We start from the raw sequence: 23,977 nt of genomic DNA, 5'->3' as shown, positions 1-23,977 counted from the left end.
AAAAGAAAGCCGTCCAGGGTGGTGGAAAACTGGGCAGTCTTTGTGAAGGAGACAGGCATTGTGGTTTGTATGTACAGGGGAGTATTCAAATGCACCTCACCCAGACTACAGGAGTGTTCTGAGGCATCAGATTGGGATTCTTAGAGGTTTAAAATATTCAGAACTACCAACAAGGAAAAATAAGGAGTATCTGATTCCTCCTTTCTCACGGGGCTGAACTCAGTAGAAACACGTTGGCGGTAATGACCGGAGGTCATGACGCCTCGGCTGGAGGACTAAAGGCCGATTCATCCTCCATAAGAACAAGAAGAAGGTTCAGCACTTCAGGGTCGTGCTGAACAAAATGACATCATTTTCTTCATGCAGCTCCTTCTGGCCAGAGACGTTTCATTTGACAGTGTTATGTGGACCGTCCGGGCCAAAGTCCGTGACAGGAAATGTGTATTTTGTATTTACGCACTGTTGTTTATTGTACGCAGACATTTCAGCTCGCTAACGACTGTATCAGTCATATTTGAATCATATTTAGCATGTAAGCCTCAAAGCTTCCCACTGCAGTTAAAACCTGACCAACATGGCAAGGGGGCGTGGTCTGTGGTGAGTGGGTGTGGCCTGTGAGTTCAACAGCTTCTTCTGATCGTATGAACACTCCTGCCTAGCAAAGATTTCTTTTGGCCGCTGGCTGACGTCACAAGCAAACTTTTCTTCTTGTTCTTATGTCAGTAAGCAGGGGCCCCAGCAAGGGCCGGAGCACAACACCACACAGAGTCACACTCGCCAAACAAAGCAAACACTTACGTCCCGTCCTCGTTACTTCGGTAGAAGACAATGAAAGGGTCGGACTTGCCGAAGAAATCCTTTTTATCCAGCTTGTTGGCACAGAACTGCATGGTGGCGATATCCTGTGAGATAAATAGCAATGTGCTTGTTTTTAAATGTAAAACTCACACTATTACTTCAAGAGACTGACAGTCTGTAGGCATAAGATCAGGATAAAACATTTTATTTGATAAAACGTATTGTCCAGACAGGATAAAGTGAGTTTTCCTCAGCTACTAGTTGTTTACTCCATTCTAATTGAATGCAGAGCTCAGAGGAGAAGTAATTAAATACTTTAATCAGATTCGTACGCAGCTTCATCCATGTCTAGAAATGCTCAGTCTCCGTTAGTGAGCCAGAGACTTCTAATAAAGGCAAGATGCAGTGAAATCTAAATTTCTACACGGGCAAGTTCAACAAGTAGACTGAAGGATGTGAACTGCAAAGTGGACAGAATGTATGACGGACCACAGTCCTGAACAAAACACACCTTTGGATATCTGGTTATGTAATCCATCACCCAGCACGGCAAGCAAAGTGAACTAAAGGACCAGTTAAATCCTAAATGGCTGGTTTGCAAGGTGAAAATATGCAAAATGATTTTCCCTTTATGGCATGCAAATGAGAAAATCAGTGAACTGTGACTGCATTTAGACTGACTTGGCAAAGTTAAATATCGGAGGAGAGGGTGTGAATGTCATGCATTTAGATGGCGGCGTTTGACTGAGTGGCCCTTGTCATGGATGGTTTGAACCTGGTGTGTCAGTCTGGTACTGACTGACCCGGCAGTTGCTGAGCTCCTCCGCTGTGAAGATAATAGATCCACACTTCTTCCCTGGGATTCCCCTGAGACACAGAGAAGGAAGGGAAGAGAGAGAGAAAGAGAGAGAGAAAGAGAGAGAGAGAAAGAGAGAGAGAGAGAGAGAGAGAGAGAGAGAGAGAGAGAGAGAGAGATTTCTAAATTTATCAAATCTTTTTATGTGTTTAAAAACAATGCACTATAAACACATGGACTATAGACAACAACCAAGGAAGCCAAAAAGAAAAAAGACAAATTAAGTTAACCGCACAATAAAACCAAAAATCACATTATTATTCTTCATGAATCATATAAGTTGTTTCAGGTTTATAGTTCAGTTTCACATCATTAAATGGACTTTTTAACTGCATGAGCAGAAACAAGGCACAATCACTGCAATGGGAGTTCGTGCTTTGCTTAAGGACACTTGGACAGGTGGAGATGGAAATCGAACCTGCAACCTTCCGGTTGGGAGGTTAGGAGCTCTACCGACCGAGCCATGGCGGTACAAAAGTTGTCACATTGACTTTTGTTAATCCCACCTCTCCAGGAAACCTTCGCCTCGGCAGTTGATTGAATGAAACCATTTTCTATTAATAGAATTAAATTAGAACGGCACTCGGTCGAGCACATACCATCACCAACACACCCTGGAATTGTTCAGGTTAAATGATGACGTTGTGTTGGTTCCCATTCCTTTGTGTCACCTTAACGCACCGTTAGAGCCAGTTGGCCTGTGATTGGCTGAGAGCGGAGCGGAGCGGGGGGGCGGGGAGCAGAGTTAGCAGTGTGCTAGCAGACGGCTAACAGCAGCTGCAGCCCTCGAGTTTGTTAAATGCCTTCTGCTAATTTTAATTGTAATTCTAATAGACTGCTCCTTGGCTGGTGAGAAATCATTCCTGAAGATTTCATGCAATTCTGGTTAATGGTTTATGCGAAAAGGTGGTAAAATACATACATACATACAGACATACATACATACATACATACTCCGCATGTGATTCAGATGATTATGTAATAAATGTGTCTTTTCTTGGAGAATCACTGTTAAATTCAAGAGTGAACAGCACAAACAGCATATTTATGAATGACTGTTTCTTGTGCTCATGTACAGAATTATTTAAAACAACTGTCGTACTCATGTGGAGGATCAGAGTTCCAGAAAAGTCAAGTTTTTGCTTCTTACACAGAGATGGAGCATTTCAAAATGTGCTGTTTCCAGTGACTAAGCATGCTGTGAAGGATTTCCTTCTGGGATTAATGACGTATTTCCTATTATATTCTTTTGACACTGAATCCAGTGTTTTGACAGAAACATTTAAGGCTTTCTGTAGTGTCAATCCTCAACTGGCTATTAGGATCAAACTGAATGATACTAGGCTAAAGTACAGCACAAGTGCTTTTCAGATGTATTCCTGATGCTCACGTTCAGTTTAATCTTGCTCTATATAACCTTTTTGATTGTCTTATGCAAATGAAATTCACCACAAGAGAGTTAAAATTTATATCAGTCTTTCTTTTTGAATTCATTTCAAACCAGGTCAGTCCCAGTGAGATTTTATAAAGTGTACTTTAAAGTTAAAACAGGCCAACACAGGAACATCAAAATAAAAATGAACAGTGAAAACAACCGATGAACAATGTAGGAAGAACGAGGTCACAGTGAAAGTAAATATCAGAATTGAGAAATTTAAAAGGCTCAGCCTGCATGGTCATCATCATCATCGTCATCATCATCATCATCATTAATTTTTGTGAATGTTTAATCGATAAATTGACACTACAACAGTGAATTATATTCAGGCTTTCGATCGTATCTGAAGTTCCAACTATTTGTCTATTCAGTCGCTCTTCTCATTGCCACTTTCCAATAAACTTCCAATAGTTTCCTGAGCAACATCCGCTTGAAGTTCCTAGACTCTTTATGGTCGTCAGATGAGTCCAGGAAGCTTCTCTGGCGGGTCTCCTGGAGACCAGAACCATGTCTCATTAGTAAATCCATCAAAACCGCTACGACGCTGCCAGAACAGGAAACGTGGCCAATCCAGCGGCGCCAGAACGAAGAGACAAGATGTGTCCAGACTGTAGAATAGACGTGGTTCCAGGTGGCAGAGAGGTTGAAGACGTGGACTTTGGGATCTGAAGCTCACAGGCTTGAATATCCCAGCAGGCAGTTCACCACCATGGGTCCTGAAGCGAATTCTGGTGATATATTACGTAAGGCAGTCGTACGTGCTCGTCCCTAGGTAGGGTGGATCTATTAGTTTTCACTTTCTGTGCATGCGCGCTTTCAGGTGTATATGGTGAGCTACGCCTTCAGCGAGCTCGCAGTTCTCACCGGATAGTTTGAAAATGGCAGAGGGTCGAAAGACAAAAAGTGTCTTCGAAGTGTTTGAGAAGAAGAGAAAGGCTTCGGAAGAGAGAAACAAGACCAGAGTGTTTTTGGGAGATTGTTTCACACGATGGCGCTGAAAGCCCAGGTTGGGCTTCCCACTGACGCTTCAGTCGCCAAGTTTCTACTCCACAGGGAAAGTTTGGCATTCTATTTGGAGAAATCCATTTCAAATCACTTCCAGTAAAAGTGATCTACGTCTATATTGTAACTTTCCAGGGTTGATTAGTTTGTTTTGTAATTTGCATCGTCACTAGTTATTACGGTGACCACAGGTCTGCTAACATTTCCTAATGCCGACTTGTGACTTGTAAACAGAGCGTGCACGAGGAGAACTGGGCTCGTCACGTCTCTCGCACACGTTTTAGTAGGCGTTCCGTCTCGGGAGCGAGTAGAGCGTTGCGCATGTGCATTTTTTCAAAAGGTGGAGAGGGCGGTTCTTTCCTAAAATTCGGGAAAATCCTCCTGTATACCTTTAAGCTGCATATCCAGACTGAGGATTTGTCCGTGAGCAGAATGTGTCCATTTGTCTCACCAGCCACTCACTCACATCTCTTTCACCTTCCAGAGTGTAAGAGAGGGAAAGAAGACTGTATACAGTACATCGCCGCTGCTCGGCTTGGCTTTCTGTCACGGGGACGCTGACACAGAATTACATTCAAGTGTACAAGAGCACATAAATATGCAGTATAAGCATGCAGTACATCGGTGTATCTGAAGACATGTCAAGCTTTCAAAGTGTCTCTGCCAGGCTGACGCTCATCACACTGAAAGGAACGGCAAGAAAGGAAAGGTAATGGGGATGTGTGAACTAACTGTGGCCTCTGCACACACACACACACTCACACACACACACACACACACACACACACACACACACACACACACACACACACACACACACACACACACACACACACACACACACACACACACACACACACACACACACACACACACACACACACACACCTCCCATCACCCTCTGATGGGAATGACGGGAGCCTGAGAAGATGAGCAGCTCATTCAATTACGCAGCTTTCTGATAAAAAGCTTTCATGTTCTCCAGAGAGAGCCGAGGGTGGAGGAAGGAGGGTGGAGGAAGGAGGGTGGAGGAAGGAGAGAAGTAACGAGGGAACAGATGAGAGGACAGGAATTATCATCTCCAACATGAGTCCTTCACATGGTAACTTTGGCCACATCGAAGGTGAAAATGTGGGGTCATGTCAGCTTTTCAAACATCAGAATGGATCATTTATTTACTATGGTACTATGGTACTATGGTACTATGGCATAAATCTCAGAGCACCTCACCATACAAGATGTAACACACCCATAACGGACCAATTATAACATCCAGGAGTTTATTTATCACTGAACATAAATCAGTGAAGTTGTTATACTTTGTTTTGGTAAGATTTTGTTTGTGTAAAAAAACAGTTCATAAACAAACATGAGATTCCCCTGGAGGATTAAGAGTGTTTGTGTTCTACTTGTTAAAGCAACAGATGATGGAAATTAATAATTTCTCCAATTATACGGTTATTCCTGATTTATATATATAAGTTACGAACAAGAGAAGAAAATTGAAGAAAACATTCCAGATGACTAGAGATGCTTTGATACCATGTAAAGGACTAACCTCTAGCTACTTGCCGACACCACGTACTGATACAAGTCCATGTTAAAGGACGTAAATTCATACTCCATAAGCAATCGATATGTGAAGGCTCTGTGTTGCACAACCTCTGTCAGGCTACACACACCTCAGCCTTACAGTCTACAGTGGTCGTAGTGGACCGTCTACACACTGTAGAGATGCTGTAGAGGAGACTGACGCCATTCCCTCCACCTCACTGTCCATGAGTGTATCAGTCACGTCAGTGGAGGTTCTGACCCGCGTTGTCCTTGTGTCGGGCCTCATTGTGTTGCTATTGCATCAGCTGCTTCTGCTGGTTCTTCCTCCAGCGATTTTCCTAGATCAAGTTGAGATGTTGGCACGTTGTGGTCTGGATGTGTCGGTGAGCACTTATTTCTCTGGTTGGGACCACGAGGTTAAGAGACTTTTTCCTCACATCAGCCTCCTCATGCCTTTCCACATTCTCAACAAGTATCCAGTGATCAGATGGAAATCCGAGCCTGACAGATCTCCCCCGTCAGATGTGTGATGGTTGGTACCTCATCCTGCTCAGCCAAACCTTTCCAGGCTCAAAGTCAAGCACCTGTCCTCCACCCTCAGATGTGTGGCCACGACTGTCCCGCCATCAGGGTTCCACGTCTTTGTCTGCAGACCAAACGTTACTCCATTTATGTTTTGTAGCATAGGAAGCCCGTCCTCCAGGCCCATGGAGTTCAGCACCATGTCAGCTACTTCCTCCAACTTTATGTACGGCTTCATTGTACCTTGCGTCAGCACATGGAGCTGAAGCTCCGTGTGGTTCACCCAGAGGACGGCTCCCCTCACACCACAGCACATTACTTACCTGCCACAGATACACACTCTGATGCAACTCAACCTTGCAGTTGAAGCAAATGGTTTTTCTGCGGTGAGCATAGGTACCGGCCTCGTCCTCTCTCCACTCTGTTCACAGGATGTCACCAGAACGACTTCTTTGATGCTGAAGGGGAGGGATTTGGTTTCCAGGTGTCCCTTTATAGCTGCAACTGCAGCTTTCCCCGCCCACTCCCAGGGGACACTGGTGGATCTCACTCCGTCGACACACATCATTACACGTCTACATACAAACTGACAAGCATGAACCAAACCCGCTTCCAGGTCATTTGTTATTCTTACCATATCCTTTCTTCTCGCATACTCATCTGACTGCACAGGGAGAATGGCCTAATAGGAATGTCCTCCACTTGTCATCACCAACGCTTGCTGTTCAGTTGTTTTTGCACTCCAACCTTTCCAATGTCCTTTTAGCTCCTTCCAGCCTTTCGTGCACGCCTCTATATTCATTTGCCCCCCGAGACCTTCAGTGGGTCGTTCACCAGTAGAAGACCGTCTCCATGCAGGCTCCACGGGTCCCCAATGTCCTGTCCTGCATGACTTCCAGACCGATGCTTCACGTCTTTCTGCTCAGCAACCCTGTCATCTGTTCGTCTTCGTCTGAATCCTGATCTTTTCCATGTCTTTCTGAGTCTGTTACTCCTTCTTCCATACTGCATTTGTCTTCATTGAGGCAGGCTCGTTTCTTTAATTCCACTCATTTTTGTACAATTCTTGTTAAAATGCCTCTGTGTTCTGCACACCACTGTGAGGCTTTAGTCTTTCGCCCTCATTCCTCCGACTCCCATCACTCCTGCAGTGGCTTTTACCCCCGAATCACAGTTCTCAGAGGGGCTGGCTCTGATTTCAGGCCAGCTGTTGTTCTACTGGTCCAGTAATTGGAGCCAAGACTCCCACCACTTTCTAACATTTTTGGGGGGGACTCCGCCTGTGTGGGACAGCTCAGCACCACCACGTTTCTCATTACGCAGTAACACACACCACCACAGAATGCTGATTTGACCTTTTCCAACAGTAGCATGTAGCATCGTTGGCGTGTGAGCCCCGAAGCACTTTAGCATCTCGTCGGAGAAGTCCTGAAATAGTTGGTAGCAGAATGTGGTGAGAGGGTGTATGGACTTCTTCTGAGCTGGTAATGAAAGTTATAACAAGCCCACCGACCCTCTCTCATGAGAGGAAGAAGCTTCATTATACATGTTTGTGTTTCTCCCCCTGCGCTCAATCTCTGGTGAAATGTGATGAGATATGTTGTGCGGGACGTTATAATTGGCAGTGGAAGCACATTGTGTTTGATTCTCTCCTCAGCTGTATGTCACAGAGCGACAGAGGCGGGAAGAATAAACACAGTGTTCCCTGGACTTTCTGGAGCTTTCTGTGTGTGTTTGGCCTACATAGTGATGAACTGAAGGAAACTGTCAGACTTATATAAGACCAACAAAGTGTTTGTATAGAAGCAGGATCATTTAAATTAGCCGTACTGTTAATCAAGTATTAATCCAGCACTCATGTCTGCTCACTTCACCAAGCTGAAGCGTATCTCCCCTGAGTGATTCCTCACATAGCTCAGACGGATCGTCATCTACACACTTTATATCCACAGCGACAAGAGTCGCCACTCAGCCTGACGGTATAGAAGACGCTGAGCAGAACCTGCTCACCTTCACCTCCTCTGTTAACGTGTCTTCAAACAGAACATGTTCACCGGAGTTGTTTCAGTCCTTCAGAGCTTCTTTTTGAGAAAGAGATGTACAACAATGACTCCATAAGTATATTATCTGTCTCATTAGAATGTACTAAACCATATGTGTCAAAGTTGTGAGAGCTTAAAGGTCCAATTACTGTTTTGTTCTGAATAGACATGTGTCTATTAGGAACATGTGAAAGCAGGTTCAAACATTCTATAAAATACGACAATCACATGTGCTTTGTTGACACAGAAGCAGTTCCGCACTTGCATATATCCAGAATAGCTACTTATAAAAGCTTTAAAAAAATCTAATTGACTGTTGTTTATGCACTTTTGCACCCATTGCAAAATATGATTATATCAGGTAGTGAGGTTTGTTTCTTCAAGCTCACCACATCTTTGAAAAAGTGCATTGACCATTGAAGTTGAGTGCATTGAACTACATTTCCCACAATACAAGCCCACAATTACCCGTAAAGTGACGACACCTCTAGACTGAGGCGTAAAAACATCAACGCAATGTTTAACAAGTAGAACTGAGAAATACAAATGAGCCCAAAACTTCCAGGAGGTGAAAAATTGATGCAGTTGGAAGGATGTTTAATGAACGAGGAGAAGGAGAAGGAGAATACATGTTTGTGCTTCAAGGAGAAAAACCGGCTTGTCTTTTGTGTTCTGAGGCGCGTCGGTTGTCAAAGAGAGCAATTTACTGTAAGTCCACATTTTGACACCAAGCACAGAGGTAAGTCTATCAAAGTTAGACTTAATAGAGCAACTAGCAAATATATTGTTGTATATCTATGTAAATGCATATGTAATATTTGTAATGTCAAGAAGCAATGAAGTCAGGTTTATTTAAAATTAAGGAGTAGTTACATTGATTTGACATTATATTTAGTTACATTTCTACTGTCTTACAGTTACATGTGGCCATTTGAGGGCAGCCATGATGCTGATGTGGCCCTCGGTGGAAAAGAGTTCGACACCCCTGTGCTGAACTATTTCATAAGTGACTCAGATTCATAGTTAAATCAATCACTATAATCAAAGTTACAAAATAGTCAGTGTATGTTTGTGTGCATGTGTGATGAAGATGAAGATGAAGGCTCACAACCCAATTGAATATAATTTGACATCACTGATTTGTATTTCACCCAAACTTAACTAACTCTGAATAGATCTTGATTCTCCCTGTACACAACAGACATCATCACACGAGTCTTATGAGAAATGTTCAACTGAATGAAAGTGTTCATGCTCACTCGTCTGATTTCTCACCACAACAATCCTTCCTTGTGTGCCACAGATATGATGTCGCCTCCTGGTCTCAGCAGAGTTATACAAGAAGAGCTTGTGTGCTCATCACTTTGTGGCTTTTCAATCTCAGCTGATGCATTTGAACGAGACACTTTGAGGAGCACACAGTCAAACCACCACAGTGCCGTTGTCTCATAAAGTATGCAGCGTCTTCTCCGACGCAAAGTGAGGAATGTGGACAGAGTGGTGCGGCATCCAGCCTCTGATCTAGGTTAGCCCCCCGAAGCCCGGCCAGCTGCTATTAGCTGCGTTTAATAATGAACAGCTACAAGGACAGGGGGGCCGAACATCCAGGAGGGGAAATGAAACACAGGGAACACGGCTCATCAGCGGTGCGATCCCCGCCCGCTCACACAATGTGATATACCAGCAGTGCTCAGACGGACATACAGGGGAGGAGGAAACAGACTCTCAGGAGACAGGCTGACCTGGTTCTGCTGCTCCGAGATGTGCAGCCGGCACTGATGGAAACACTGGCAGTGAGATGTTGCAGCACCAACTCATGTACATTTGTTGACAGAAAACATGAATAAATCCATCTGATAAATTTTAGAAAAAAAAAAAATAAATACTTTTCTTTTTTTCCCCCTCACAAACAAGATGTCCATGGATGAATTAGTATGTTTGAAAGACCCAGATGGACGGAGGCTGTTGGGAATCAAACAATGACGGAAAGACAACCAGCTGAACCAGCTGAACCAAGCAGAGTGTGTGTGGATAACTGAACTTTTCACTAAGATACTGAGATCACTACAAGATTAGCCGACCTTCATTTAATCTTCCATGTGAATAATGTTCTCAGGTGCTGTAGAAGTGAAATCCATCTGACATTTAATTTGAACAGCACACCTGTGGCAACCACCAGTCCCCATCACAGGTTCACCAGTGTGCTACGGAAAGACATTTGACTATTAATTAGATATCTTAATCCAGCTTAAGGTCACTGTTCTAGTAGGCTTCCTGTCCTCACAAGTAAGACAATTCAGCGCACCAGTAGAACAATTGTGCCTTATTAGTCATGGATTTTTTAACTACTCGTGGCCGACTACTGTGCAATGAAACCTTTAAAGTCCTAGTGAAATGAAAATTTGACCTCCAGAACACTCTGGCTATTGCTTCTAGGGACATTTTTATGCTAACTGGCCAATGGGTTAAATGTTAAAACACGGCAATCTGTGAGAAAATAGCCGATAAACAGGTATTTTCGCTGCTGGTCGGAGCTTCTGACAATAATAGAGTGACATCACGAGTTGTGCACACGCCCAAGTTGTGTTTACATTATGGAGGATCAGAGTTTTGACCACGAAGAGGCTGAATTTAATGATATTTCATCATCATCGTCATTTCAAACCCAGTGATTGATGAAGAAGACACAGAAGGTCGTTCTGCCATCGGTGACCCCGTCTGGAACATGTTTGCGGAAGCAGAAGACGCTCCGTCCTCCATTCGTCCTCGTCTCCTCGCCTCAGCAGCCGCCAGTTTTCACCTTTGAGGCTTTGAGGCTCCTGACTTTTGGCAGAACGACCGGCTTCCTGGATCGAGCATGTCGAAGCTTTTTTCTGACTGCCTGGAATCACCGAAGATAAGTCCAGGTATTACCTGACCGTCTACTAGCCGCCCGAGCTAGCGGCTCCAGCCGCCAGTGCTCCTTTTCTCCTCTCTCGGTCTCTTCCATGTTCAATCTTTCATCAAGGCTCATAAAACGCCGACTATAACTTCAAAACACTGTAAAAACTTGGATATTGAAGAGGTAAACAAACCAATATAAACAAAACAGATCGAGATCTGCACAACTCTTGACGTCACGCCCACGAAGAAGGATTCCCCCGACTTCCTCGGCTGGAGATTCAAAATTCAAATAACTTTGTTATGTGACAACACTGGTGGGGCAGAGTCGGAGAAACCTTATAAGTAGTACCCCAACTATCGTTTTTTGCAAAGTAGTGTTTTACATTTCACTGGGACTTTAAACTTCTGTGTGGAAAAATGGCCACTCGTAGCACGAGTCAGGTATCTTTGACCTCTCTACTAGTGGGAGTACTAGAAGTCCTCAGCAGAAAAAATCAGTCATTTGTCAATGGCTGTCTCTGCAAATTCCTTGACATGAGATGGCTGAGACCACTTCCTCCAGTGGGGTTGAACTGGCCACACCCTGAGGAAGGAGGAGTTGAGCATCACCCAGCATGCCCTGCGTCGCAACCCACCTGACAAGAGAAGATGTGGACGAGGAAGACACGCCTGGCGTGGCTCCTGGGAGGCCGAACTGAAAGAATCTGCTTGGTACTGGAACTCCATGGTTCTGATGTCGAAGGATAAAAGGAAGTGGGAGGAGCTTGTTGCAAAATGGCAAAATGGCAAAATGTCCAGTGGTACTAAGGTATAATTTATCATATCACTAGTAACATTGAGAATGTCCACTTGTACTACTACTAAGACCAAAATGCCCACTGGTAGTACTAGCAGATGTTTTGATGCTTACTAATACTACTAGTAACATAAAAATATGTTAAAACATCTTACTTGTGCTACTGGTAGACATTTTCTGTTACTTGTAGTACTACTAAGATAAAACATGCTATACAAGTACCATGAGTGGACATTTTGCCACTCGCTAGGAGTACTAACATAATACACACACTACGTTTTGTCTCTCACTAGTTGTGGGTATCCTTGCTGTTACTAGTAGTGCTACTAACATAAAACACACACTACTAGTGGACATTTTAGCTCACTAATAGTACTAGTAAGGTCAAAAATGCCTGACTCATGCTACTCGTGGGCATTTTGGTGCTACTGGTCGGGTCCAGGAGGCTACTAGTGGGTGACACAGTCCTACGAGTTGGGCCTCGTAATATTACTAGTATTACAGTAGTTTACTTGTCAAGGTTTCATTGGACACCAGTCGGCCAAAAGTGGCACTAGTAGTGGAAAAACCATGACTAATTGTTCTACAAGTGAGTGAATTGTCTTACGAGTGAGGACAAAAAGCTTACTAGGACATGGACCTTAAGTTGGATATCAAGGATATCTAGTAAATGCTGAAAATGCTGTTTTCCATAAGGGACGTCCGATCGGATCAGATCAGGTCTGATAGAAGTGATGTTGGATTGATCAGGTAACAGAAAATACAGCCTATCACCTCACTGCGCTGCAGTCCACCGAAACAGACCAATAGCAACCACACCTTGAGCAGCGTTAGCACGCCGGTGGCTAACACGTCAGTTGTAGTAAAGGTCATTTTGTGTAACAACACAAAGCATAAAGAAGCATTGTGTGTCTCAGCCGGTGGTTCATAACAGGCTGCCGTCACAATGCAGCGCTGTGTGTTTTCTGTTTGCACTTTTTACAACTTTTCTTTTCAGGCCAACCCGTTTAAACCACTTTGCAGTAGAATGAGAACCTTCTGATGGGTTTGTGTTTATGTTGTAGTTTATTATAGGTCACATTTAGTTCAACTGTTTCACTTTGAAGTGTGATTCGTGTTTTAAATTTAAATTTTGTGTCATAATTCAAAGACGAAGCTGTTTAAGTAGCTCAGAGATTCCAAATACATTCTCTATTTTATAAGACAGCTCAGAGTGGAATTTAGATTTTTTGTTGTTGTTGTTTTAACTGCATAAAGTTAAATTGTATCAGTCTGAGAAGAATTTTGATTCTATAAGTGAGTTTTACAATAACTCTACCAAAGCAAAGATTCTTCTAATGATTCTTTTAGTTTTAGACAACTGAGTTGCTATTATATACTATATTCACAATATAAAAACAGCAATCTAAGTATGGCATCGGGACTCAATCGGTAACAGCTGATGCTCTCATCTGAAAAACCAGATTGTATCGGGGGCGTCAAAAAGTGTGATCACGACTTCCCTAATACATATTTTTTATCATCCACATGTTCTCTCGACAATAAACACCAGTGTTTCAGATACTTTCTGTAAAAATTCTCCTCAGTGACTCACAGTCCTGACAAACTCTTTCTGTTCACCACATCGTCTCAGTCACAAATCTTGTTCAGTGTTCAGAGAAACTCTGAAGGTCGAGATCACAGAAGGTCGATATGACAGAAGGTCGATATGACAGACGATAGACCAAACAGAGAAAAGCACAGTGATCATTCAAGTCTTTTGTTCTGATGTGAACATTCCACAGGCAGTATTACTTCTTCAAAAGGAATTTTGTTTCATTCCCAGCCTCTTTCTTTAATCCTCCTGCAAATCGTATTATTATTATTGTTATTATTATTGTTATTATTATGATCATTATTATGATTATTATTATTAGTAGTACTGAACCTTACTGCTGCGATTGTTGCTTCACTGACGACCAGCTCCTTTCAACACCTCACCCACACACATTTTACTGAGCGCTGATGAGCTTGTTCACCAAACACTGAATCTTCACAGCTTCTGAAAAAGCTGCTGTTCCACAGCTCAAACCATCACGCCCACATTGAAGCTCTCAGGCTTTAATGACATTTGTGTCCCATTGCCGAATGATTTGAGCAAATGATTTATTGTCAGTCAGGGTTTGGAGCTGATCGTAGCTGCGCTTAAAGCGATGACTGATCTGCTGGTGGCCTCGGAGGAAGGACTGGTCTCTGTCACCAGAGCCACCTGGTCAGTCTACCGGCAGGATTCTTTCCTCTATAAGCTAGAAAAAGTGTTCCCACAGTTCTGGTGCGCCACGGAGACAGTGGGCGCTTCCACTATCCATCTGGAAAAGCATCAAACAGCCCACTGTGGACATAATGCTGCATGTTTATGAGAATGAGCCCATTCTTTCTGCCAAAGCGTCTGTTTACTGAGAGAAAATAGAAAAAGAAAACATAATGCAACAAGGTGTGAAAATACAGTTTGTGACGACACATCCAGCTCCTTTTCTAAGAGAATGGAGAATAAAGAACAGATTTATGTTTGCTTTGGTTTTAGTGATCGTCACTTCAAATTGGTATGTAAACATTTCATGATGAGCGTGAATAGACTCAGGAGGGATATAAGTGGCTGAAATATTTATTTCAGTTTCAGTTCTGCAACAATAAGTTTTGGACTGCTCCGTTGATGTTAGCATGAGCAAAACATCAAGACGTTACTGAACATCAACATGTACAGTCACAGTTCTTTAGTAAAAGCAGGAATATTGTCATTGTCCTCCTCTCACCCCCCCCCCCCACTTCATCTTCACTTTTTCTTTTGCTCCCTGAGTTGAATTATTTACTTACAGAGACATTAATTAAAAATTAAATGAGTCTAAAAGGACCCGCCCGAGTGCTGTGTCGTCTTCAGATTGGTCGGCGATGAGATAATGGAAAACATTCTGAGGGAAGGCAGGTGAGGACGAAGGAGGTCGGCGAGACCACCGCCACATTTTTCATCTGAGCGTTAATCTTCCCGGGGCTCAGAGGTGCTCGCTAAGTGAAATGTAATTACGGGACTTAATAGGCAGCGACTTGTCGGGATGCTGCAGAGCAATTTCTTCAAGGTTGAACGAATCCGCCACCGAAAGTCTCAAACACTTTCCCCGTGGCTCGGCAGCGTGACGCTCTCCGTCTGCAAAGTATCTTTTAGTCGCTTCCGTGTCAATTTCAAAGAGGCAAAGCAGTAAATTCCTGTTATCTCCAGTGTTTTTCTGTCCGTGGCTGCACAGACCTCTAAACAGTGGGGCGGCGGTGGAGGTGGGATCTACTGTCACCTTCCCCGTCATTGATTTATCTCACAGCCTCCAGCTCATACATCTCAATGAAGCTCTGCGACAGCTTCTTCCTGCGGTAAATTGACGTTTACGTGAATTCATCCTTTGCACTGGAGAAGATTTAATTCTGCGTGTATGAAATAAATGGGGAGGCTGCGGAAGCAATTCGGGGCGGCGCGGTGACCCATTGATTGGCCTGAATGTATTAAATCGGATGTATAGCGAGGGGACAGGAAGAAGGATGGCGTCCTGCAGCTTCAGACGAGAGCAGGAAGTGAAGAGCGGATAAAGATCCTAAAAGGGGCTGCTCTACCACGCTGAACATCTTGACATGACTCTCTATAGGATTCCTCACGTGTCACCTGACCATTATTAACCCCTTCATCAGCTGTTTGAGCTTTAGTAGAATGTTTTGTTCAATCCAGTTCAGGTCCTCTAGCTGTCGTAGCAACACAGTACGGAATTATCTTAAGCCTCCGGTAAAGCAAAACGTAGATTGTGAAAACATAGGCGGGGTTGTGAACGGCTGTGTAGCGACGCAGGTATGTGACATCATTACACTGCGACAGTAAGCAGCACAGCTCGGGCGTCCAATCAAAGCCGTGAGTCTCTGTTTTCTGTGACAAAGCTCTGAAAACTTCCTCATTGTGAACAGCAGCGTCCTGCTGAATCTCCTCTCTCCTGTCACTGAGAGGAGCGTCTGCACCTCGTCGATCGTCACTACCAATCAGCAGACCTCAGCGTTGTAGCTCCTCCATATGGGAACCATACCGATGCAGTAGGGACGAGAAATGGTGATGGTACTTCTGGTACCATCCACAACATTTGTCAGTGGAAACACATGAAAACCTGTCCTGTACTGGGATGTACCAACACATATCGCCTAGCGGAAGCCTTTAGGTTTCTGAGGACGGTTCATCATGCCTTCATCGTTATACTCACATCTTTTAAAAACATTCTTTATGCATATGTTGATTCAAATCATGAAATAAAAACTTTTTAAAAACTGTGTCACTTTCCAGTCAGCTCTCAGATTCCAGCAAATAAGCAGGTTGATGTCTTCTGTGCCCCAGAGAGCTAATCAGGGTTAATCAAGCGCCGAGCACAGGACTCTAATTTTAGATATGACTTATTTAACTTTGCTGCTTCTCCAAACCGAGCAGCAGGACATTAAAGGAAAACTGCATATTTCCACTGTGTTTCATCTTCATGTGACTAACCCTAACCCCTCCTGCGGAGACCACCGGAGGCTATGAGCGCTCTTACTGCACATGCACATCCCCCTCCTCCCTCCACTCATTCAGTTGTAAACAAACATGGCGGACCTGTAGTGGTTTGACCCGCTGTCAGTATTCTAGTTTTACAGTTGAGACTCACCCCTGATAGCATCCGATGTGTCACCAGGCACTCTACATTTTCTTCATGTTTATAGCGTCTGTGTGGTTTCATTACAAAATCAAGTAACAGCGCCCTCCTGTGGCCCGGCATACTAACTCCATCGTTGTCCCTGTGTCTGCCGCTGCAGTGGACACAGGGACACCAAAGTGAATTGTGATGCAAATAAACCAAACCATGTCGTCCAATGCGCCGGGTCCTCATCAGAGGTGCAATATTATGTTTTAGTCCTGTTTTGTGACGGGATGTGGTGTTTGTACCTCACCATAGCTCCTCAGAGGGTTTTGATATCTACAGGACTCGACAGTCGATCACAGACCAGGTTCACCAGCATGTCACACACTTTTTTTAAACATCCCATTTTATGCAAAATGTACTTTCTAATGGTCCTCTAACAGTAATATGTTTCTCTATAGCTTTAGTCTGTGTATGAAGCTACATAAATGAAGAAAGTCCGTCATCTCCCGCACGTGCTCACTCCACTTTTTACTGAATGTACAGTGATGCCAGTAACGCGTGAATTACGGTAGCTGGTGACTTACTGGTGACTTTGGGTTTAACGAATGACAGAGTGAATGAGCCTGACTTATCTGTGTGATGATGCGCTGGCCAATCAGCACCCAGCAATCTGTCGACGTCACATTGTCTACTTGCCTGAGCTTGCTTGGAAGCTGGGCTGCTCCGGTACCATGAAAGTACCTGGTAGTGGGACGAACATGTAGTGGGAAAGCATCAATAGCGAGTGGAGTCAAGTCGAGTGAGGCTGAGGAGGAATTAGTGGAAAAGAGCCTTTAGACCGGCAGCACTTCAAAACCAAGGCCGCCTTTGGGGGGAAAACATTTTAAAACAGCGTTGCTGGACCGCGATACCTCAGGCTGCACATCCACCACCTTCCACAGCATCACAGCTGCTCACAAAATGTACATATTGTGAGTAAATTCTGACCATGTGTTCTCTCAAAGTGGAGTTTTAACACTGAACAACCAATTCAATTAACAACCAGTCAACCCAGTCAGGAGAACAAGTGTCCATGTGTTTGTTTTGCAGGACTTGAGACGAGCTGGGAATCAGCAGGTGGGAGATTTTTCGTCTACGCTGCTGTTCAATCCTTCTAGCCTATAAGTCAGCCTCCAGAAAAGCGTTTGTGTCGTGATTCCACGCTCGGGGCGGGATTTCCTCACAATCCGGTCCTCCCAGCGCTAAATGCCATGTGGCTATCTTCCTCTCCCCAACAGGCATCTGAAAATAGACTCTGATGTCATCTGGAGCTCAGGAGAACAGAGCAGCATGAAAGACACCCAGGAACACTTTCCATCAGCGCGCAAGGCAAACTTAATGCTCCCAGTTGCCTTGGAAACACATTTGTTACGAACAGAAGCTCAGCTCTGCGTGTCTGCAGGTGTCTGCATTTAAAAACGATGTTTCTTCAAGTTAACATCCCTGAAAGTAAATCCTGCTTTAACAAGCGTTCAAATGCGCTCAGATCTTGAAATCTCCACTGGATCCAGCTCTCAGCCTCAGAAGCTCAATGAAATGTGAGAATGTGGCATTGGAGGAGGTTGGCGCACAGTTTTTAATTTTTATTTTATTGCATTATTTATTCCACTAGCATATATTTAAAATGCAAGCCGCAAAAGAAAAGACAAGGAACTCAAAGTTGATACTCAAAAGGAGGAGGTAGAAGTTCACTGGCCGTATGAAAATCTACTATCCTCATCCAATATTGTTATCGTTATTGTTATCATACAATATTGTGCCGTTTTTAAGATGTACATACAGGAAGGTTATAGAATCTGATTTATGGCCGTACAAAATGAAACAAAAAAAATACTGAAGCTATTAGCACCAAGAGTGTTTTCATTTGGGGTCATACAGAAAAATAAATAAATAAATAAAAGGTATGTTACCAATTATAAGGATGGGCACACCTGGATTAAAAAGCCCTGAGCATTGTTTACTATTAGTCAAGGATTTTTATTTACTTCCTCAGCATATTTATGATGGGAGTTATTTTGATAGAGCTTTTTGAACTGCACCAAATGTGAAATCATCCTCCAGACAATTCAATAAGTCCACTCATCTGGTGACACGTGCTTTTAAGAGTTCTTCTGCTTTACTAGGTACACTTCTTTCTCTTTTCTTACACTTCACTTCTATTATAAAAGATATTTTGGGGATATTTAGTGGAAGAAGAATCGCTGTGAGAGCAGTGTGCAGAGTAATCAGGTATTAATACTGTGACACACTCCAAGGATGAATTATTCCAAGCTGGCATTCTATTCTGCCAGCTGAACACCAGAGGCTTTTACTTTGACAAGAACTCACAAAATCAGAACTTCATAACAGCATGACACTCCACACAACACATTTCTCACTCATGGCTTCACACCAACATCCAACAAACCAAACTAGATGAAATAATGAACTATCTGAACCGAGGAACAAAAACACAACACAAGCACAAATCAACACACAACAACCCCAACAATAACCCTCAATAACCTCCGGCAACACATAACCTGAACTCCCATCATGCCCTGCAGCGACCAACTCCGTGATGCTACAATACTCTTCACCACTAGATGGCAGCACAGAACTTTGCTGGTGAAATGAAACTTAACAGACGTCAGTCTGGTTCATCTCCACCTCCTGCTACCATCTTGTATCAAAGTACTGTGTCAGTGACAGTGATGGAGAAGTTTTAGAAAAGGAAGAATGTGAACCAGGATCTCAGCTCTTCATCCATCAGGTCCAGGTTTCACACTGACGGAGTACAAATTAAAAAAAGCAATTGGGAAATACTTTTTTCTGTATTTATTTGATTCCTGTTGATAAAACTTTGAAGAGAATGACTTTATATTGTTAATAGAGGCTACAGAGCTTCACATTTTAACATTTTCAGGTGGTGGTGTGCCTCCAGATTTTTCCAAAGAAAAAAGTGTGCCTTGGCTCAAAAAGGTTGAAAAACACTGATCTACACAACACAGTACTGTTGTCAAATAACAGTAAAGTAGACGGTATGTAAAGATTTCATACCAAGGAGAGATTGAGATTTGTCCATCAGGCCACAATTCTTGCTGTTTTTGTTTTTATGTTCGTGTTGTGTGGTTTCTAAGAAAATTTTATGATCAAGAGTTGTGGATTTGGACAAAAAGTAAACCGTTCTGGAAGATGACCTGTCACAGAAATGTATTCAAAAAGTCTGCAGATAAAAGTTGTGGAGAGGCAGCAGAAGTACTTCACATATACTGTATAATGTCTCTAAAATAACCCTGTACATCACACAGAGTGGACAGACCGGGGGAACTGAACCAACACTCTTTTATTTAAATTGAACTTACTATTTGGATTCGTTTTATTCCATTATTTATCCAAAGTAAAGCTGTTCTAAAATAAGACTGCATGGCCACTGTCGTCAGCATGGATTTTAAATCAAATCTTAGTATTTTAAAGCAATGGATCTTTAAAAATTAATCAAAGATCAGTTTTCATCACTTTAAACACTCACTTTCTCTACTTCAAGCACAATCTGAACACACACACACACACACACACACACACACACACACACACACACACACACACACACACACACACACACACACACACACACACACACACACACACACAGGAGGAAGGATTTATAGGAGGATTTTCCAGTGTGTGCGTTCTGTCTTCTCCCAGCAGAGATTGTTTATGTTTCCACTTTAATAGATTTATGTTGTTATGAAGCTCATTTATATTCATGGAGACCAACGATGTGCCAGTATGAAGACAGACTCAGCCCACTTTCATTCATATCTACAAGTTAAAAAATAAAAAAGAACAACTAACAAGTACTTAAACTAAAAGAAAACACTTGTACGACAGGTTCCAGAAACCTTCATTTAATCTGGTTTCACTTTGACTCTCCAGTCCAGTACAAACCCAGAGATGTGCTGATGAATCCATTAAATTCATTACAGCTGGATCAGATTAGTTTGAGCTGTTATAAAAGCCTCACATGCCATATTAATAAATGGAGTACCTGCAGTGGTATTTTAACCTTCATGTGTGGCAGGTGTGTCGAGGATGTGGGCTGCACCTACAGGGACACAGTAATGGAGTCTGAGCTATGAGGACGTCCACTTGAAAGGGAAACGCCTTCATCCAAGGACGACTTAATGAAAGCTGAAGGAGGAGACTGATAACACACTCTCCTTGTTCTGGGAAATAATCACCCTGTAATTATATGACAAGGTACAGATTCAAACCAATCAAAGTCCACTTCCATCCGAAATATAAACAATATCCAGAAATCGAGCTGAGGGTGGGTCTGTAGCGTCAAGCAAACTGAGATGATGCCGGATGGTTCCAACACCGCCTCAATGCAGCCTGAAGGCAAAAGGTATATACAGGCCCTTTTTATTTAATTTTCTACTGTTTGAATCACAGCTCAGGCTGAGGACGGACAGCTCAGAGACACTATGTCCACTGTGGAGGAACAACAGAGCTTGAATGTCATGGTGCCACAGAACTCCACCCAGACTACACCTAAACTGGATCAGCCTGTCAGAACATTGAATTCTGAACCTCTTGTGAGAACACATTTAGTCTTGTAGGTCGTGATGGGAATAATGCAGAAGAGACCAAAACCAATATGACAAGTTCACCTTGGTATCACTAGTCTCTCTCTGTCGTCACATTGTGTTAAATGAAGCTTAAATCACCTCCAAATCCACAACAATGGACATTAAAAGGTTCAGATTCCACAACTTTTCAACATTTTCACAAGGTCTCATTAGTCCAATAACATTGAATTCATAGTTTTGTGCCTCAAATCCAGCTTCTCCTTGATTCTCCTCCATTAGAACATCAGATCCCAGGAGCTACATTCAGAATCTGCTGTGTCTGTGTGAGCTGGACTGGCTCCGCCCACACACGCCCATCTATGGGAAGAGGAGGAAGTCCTTCCTCTCGTGGTGCCATGTGCCAGAGCAGAGCTGCCTGATTGTGGGAGGAGTCAAAAGGGAGGAGCCTACCTTGATTGTGATTGGCTAAACCCTCGATGACACTATATAGGGTTTGATTTCTGATTGACTGGTTGGAGCAACACACTTTTTAAAACCTGGAACAAGCCAGGGAGAGAGAGGACACACTTTCTACACTTCTGGGGCGTCGTTCCAGGTATGGAGACGATTAGTACTGCTGGAGAACCTTTAGGAAGTGAATGTAGCCATAAACATATTGCTCTGCTTTTATATATAAGACACATTTATGACATTGAAATTCAGGAGCAAGAACCAAAGTACAAACTAATGCTGTTATTCATTGTGTCAGTTTTGTAGATTTGTTTGACATGTTTAAAGAAGGAGAAGTTTAATAATGGCATATTATATAGTAGTTGCATGAAAAGCATGAAAAACATCAATAATCACCTCATAGAATTGCAATATTATTCAGGAAAGTGGCAACATTGAACTCACAAACAATCTTTTTTATGATTTGTACACCTCGGCCAGAGGTCAATAACTGCTGGACAGATGTTCTGTGTGTTTGTTCCTTCAAGAGATCAGTGGGAGATGTTGTTCTAAAATCCTCCATGACTCACCTGGCGGTCAGTTCTGCTACTAACTAGACAGATCCAGTGTCTGTGGCTCCATGTTCTGCATCAAGAGGCTGCATGCAGGACATTTTCCTGGTATTACAGAAACCTCTGGGGGTTGAGGAGGGAGACAAAATAAAATAATGCTAAATAATATAATCAATAATCCTGTCGTGAAGTTGACAGTACTGCGTGAGGTACAGCTTCATGTGCTCAGAGAACCTGAGGGTCAGTGGCCTTTTGAAGTCCGTCTTGAAAATGGCTTTCACAATAAATCTACAACCAGATTTCTTTACCCGGCAACCGGTGACGGCTGAAATGTGGTTGGTTAAATGAAGCCCCGCCCCTACAGCGCCATACGCAGCGGGGGAGGAAGCAGAAGAGGGTAAAGCGATGAGGTATCCAGGGTGTTCCTGACAACCATGTGTTTGTTTTCCAGAGAGGAAACAAACAAATACAGTCGTCCTAATCCACAATTTAATTTAGCATTTTTTTTGTGCAGATGAAGAATGATTATTTCAATGGTTCCGGAGCTTCTCCCTGTGAGGAAAAAGCAGGACCGGCCAGCGATGTCTGCACGATGACCACCAGAGGGCTCCCAAGAGCATCTCGTTGTGTGTTTAATAAATCAGATTTTGGCACACATACACTTTTAGAATGGACCAACGCAATGTTTTATAGATGAGGCCCCAGGTCTCCTGACTTTGTCGTAGTTTTCCTACACCTCCTGTCAGTGAGCAGCATGTGGCTGAACTGACCACTGGTCTGTTCTGCTCATTTCCTCCTTACGTCTCCTGAAGCTTCACCTCCAGGTCTGACTGACCAACCACCACATCAAGTGTGCTGAAATTGCACGCTCTTAGAAATAAATTGTACTTTTGGTTTGCTTGAGCCTTGCTGGCGATGAACTAAGAACGATGACCATGTTTACTGGAAACGTTTCCTTGTTTGTTTGCTTGATTGTTCTGCGTGCAGCGACTGGACGGCGCTGAGCCACAAATGCAAACTGAAATGTGACGTTATGGAGATGATGTGGAAGATATAAGAAGGTACAGCAGAGCTGCTGAAGTCGTGTGTCTGGTTCCTTCACTGTAGTTTATTCAAATGTGAAGGTTTTAAGAGGACAATGTTCACCAACCCAAACATTGTTTGTTTCCAGTGGTTCACACTGTGCACGTGATTCAGTTTAGTGATGCTGAAGTCTGACCTACAGACTCCTTCCTTTTCAGAATAAGAGCATGAATTGATGAAGTAAATGTCTCAATACTGGCCGTTTATGTCATTCTACCCTTCATTTCCACTGTTACTCAATACGAGCTCCATTCATCCCTGGAATCCCTTATCTCTCCAACCACAGACTGACGAGAATCCCTCTGAAGTTCTTTTTGAAAGGATTTTGAAGCAGCACAGATTTTTTTTTCTGACAAGAAAACGGCGTTTGATGTCAGAATCAGTGATATTCAGAGGAAATCCCAGCTGCTTGCTGTGGGGTCACACTGTGCAGATGTTCTACTTACGAAAGTGTTTTTTCGAGCCTGCTCCCAGTCGATCCGATGATTTCTCCTAAAGTGCAGAACATCTGACCCAGGAAGTCCTTCAGGGAAGAGAAGAAACCACCACTGGTCATACAGTGATCTCCCCGGGACCTCTGTGTGGACCCACGAGCCCAACGAACATGGAACAGTGAGCGAATTTAAATACCTTAGCTTGACTCTGGACCCAAATTTAAAGCACATCAAGCGGCTCACACACACAGTCAATTTTAATGTACAGAATTTTAGACA

At 43.2% G+C, this 23,977-nt stretch overlaps 1 protein-coding gene across 2 annotated transcripts in view; it reads right to left on the bottom strand.

The window, feature by feature from the left end:
• Positions 1–23,719, bottom strand: part of LOC308128854 (copine-9-like) — a 44,507-nt gene extending 20,788 nt beyond the window's left edge. The window contains exons 1-3 of one of the 2 annotated variants that reach the window (XM_080494546.1): positions 23,711–23,719; positions 1,602–1,665; positions 799–902 (exon numbers count right to left, since the gene is read on the bottom strand). In XM_080494546.1, the coding sequence (XP_080350672.1) occupies positions 799–890 (92 nt within the window). In that variant the 5' untranslated portion in view covers positions 891–902; positions 1,602–1,665; positions 23,711–23,719. Of the gene's footprint in view, positions 1–798; positions 903–1,601; positions 1,666–6,804; positions 7,245–23,710 lie in introns of those variants that run through there. The other variant, XM_080494545.1, reaches the window with a different exon arrangement.
• Positions 23,720–23,977: the final 258 nt, after the last annotated feature.

The sequence above is a fragment of the Blennius ocellaris genome (genome assembly GCF_963422515.1).
Source record: "Blennius ocellaris genome assembly, chromosome: 4".
Classification (NCBI taxonomy): Eukaryota; Metazoa; Chordata; class Actinopteri; order Blenniiformes; family Blenniidae; genus Blennius; species Blennius ocellaris.
Note: the sequence above shows the minus strand (reverse complement) of the source record. Positions and strands in the feature narration are given on the sequence as shown.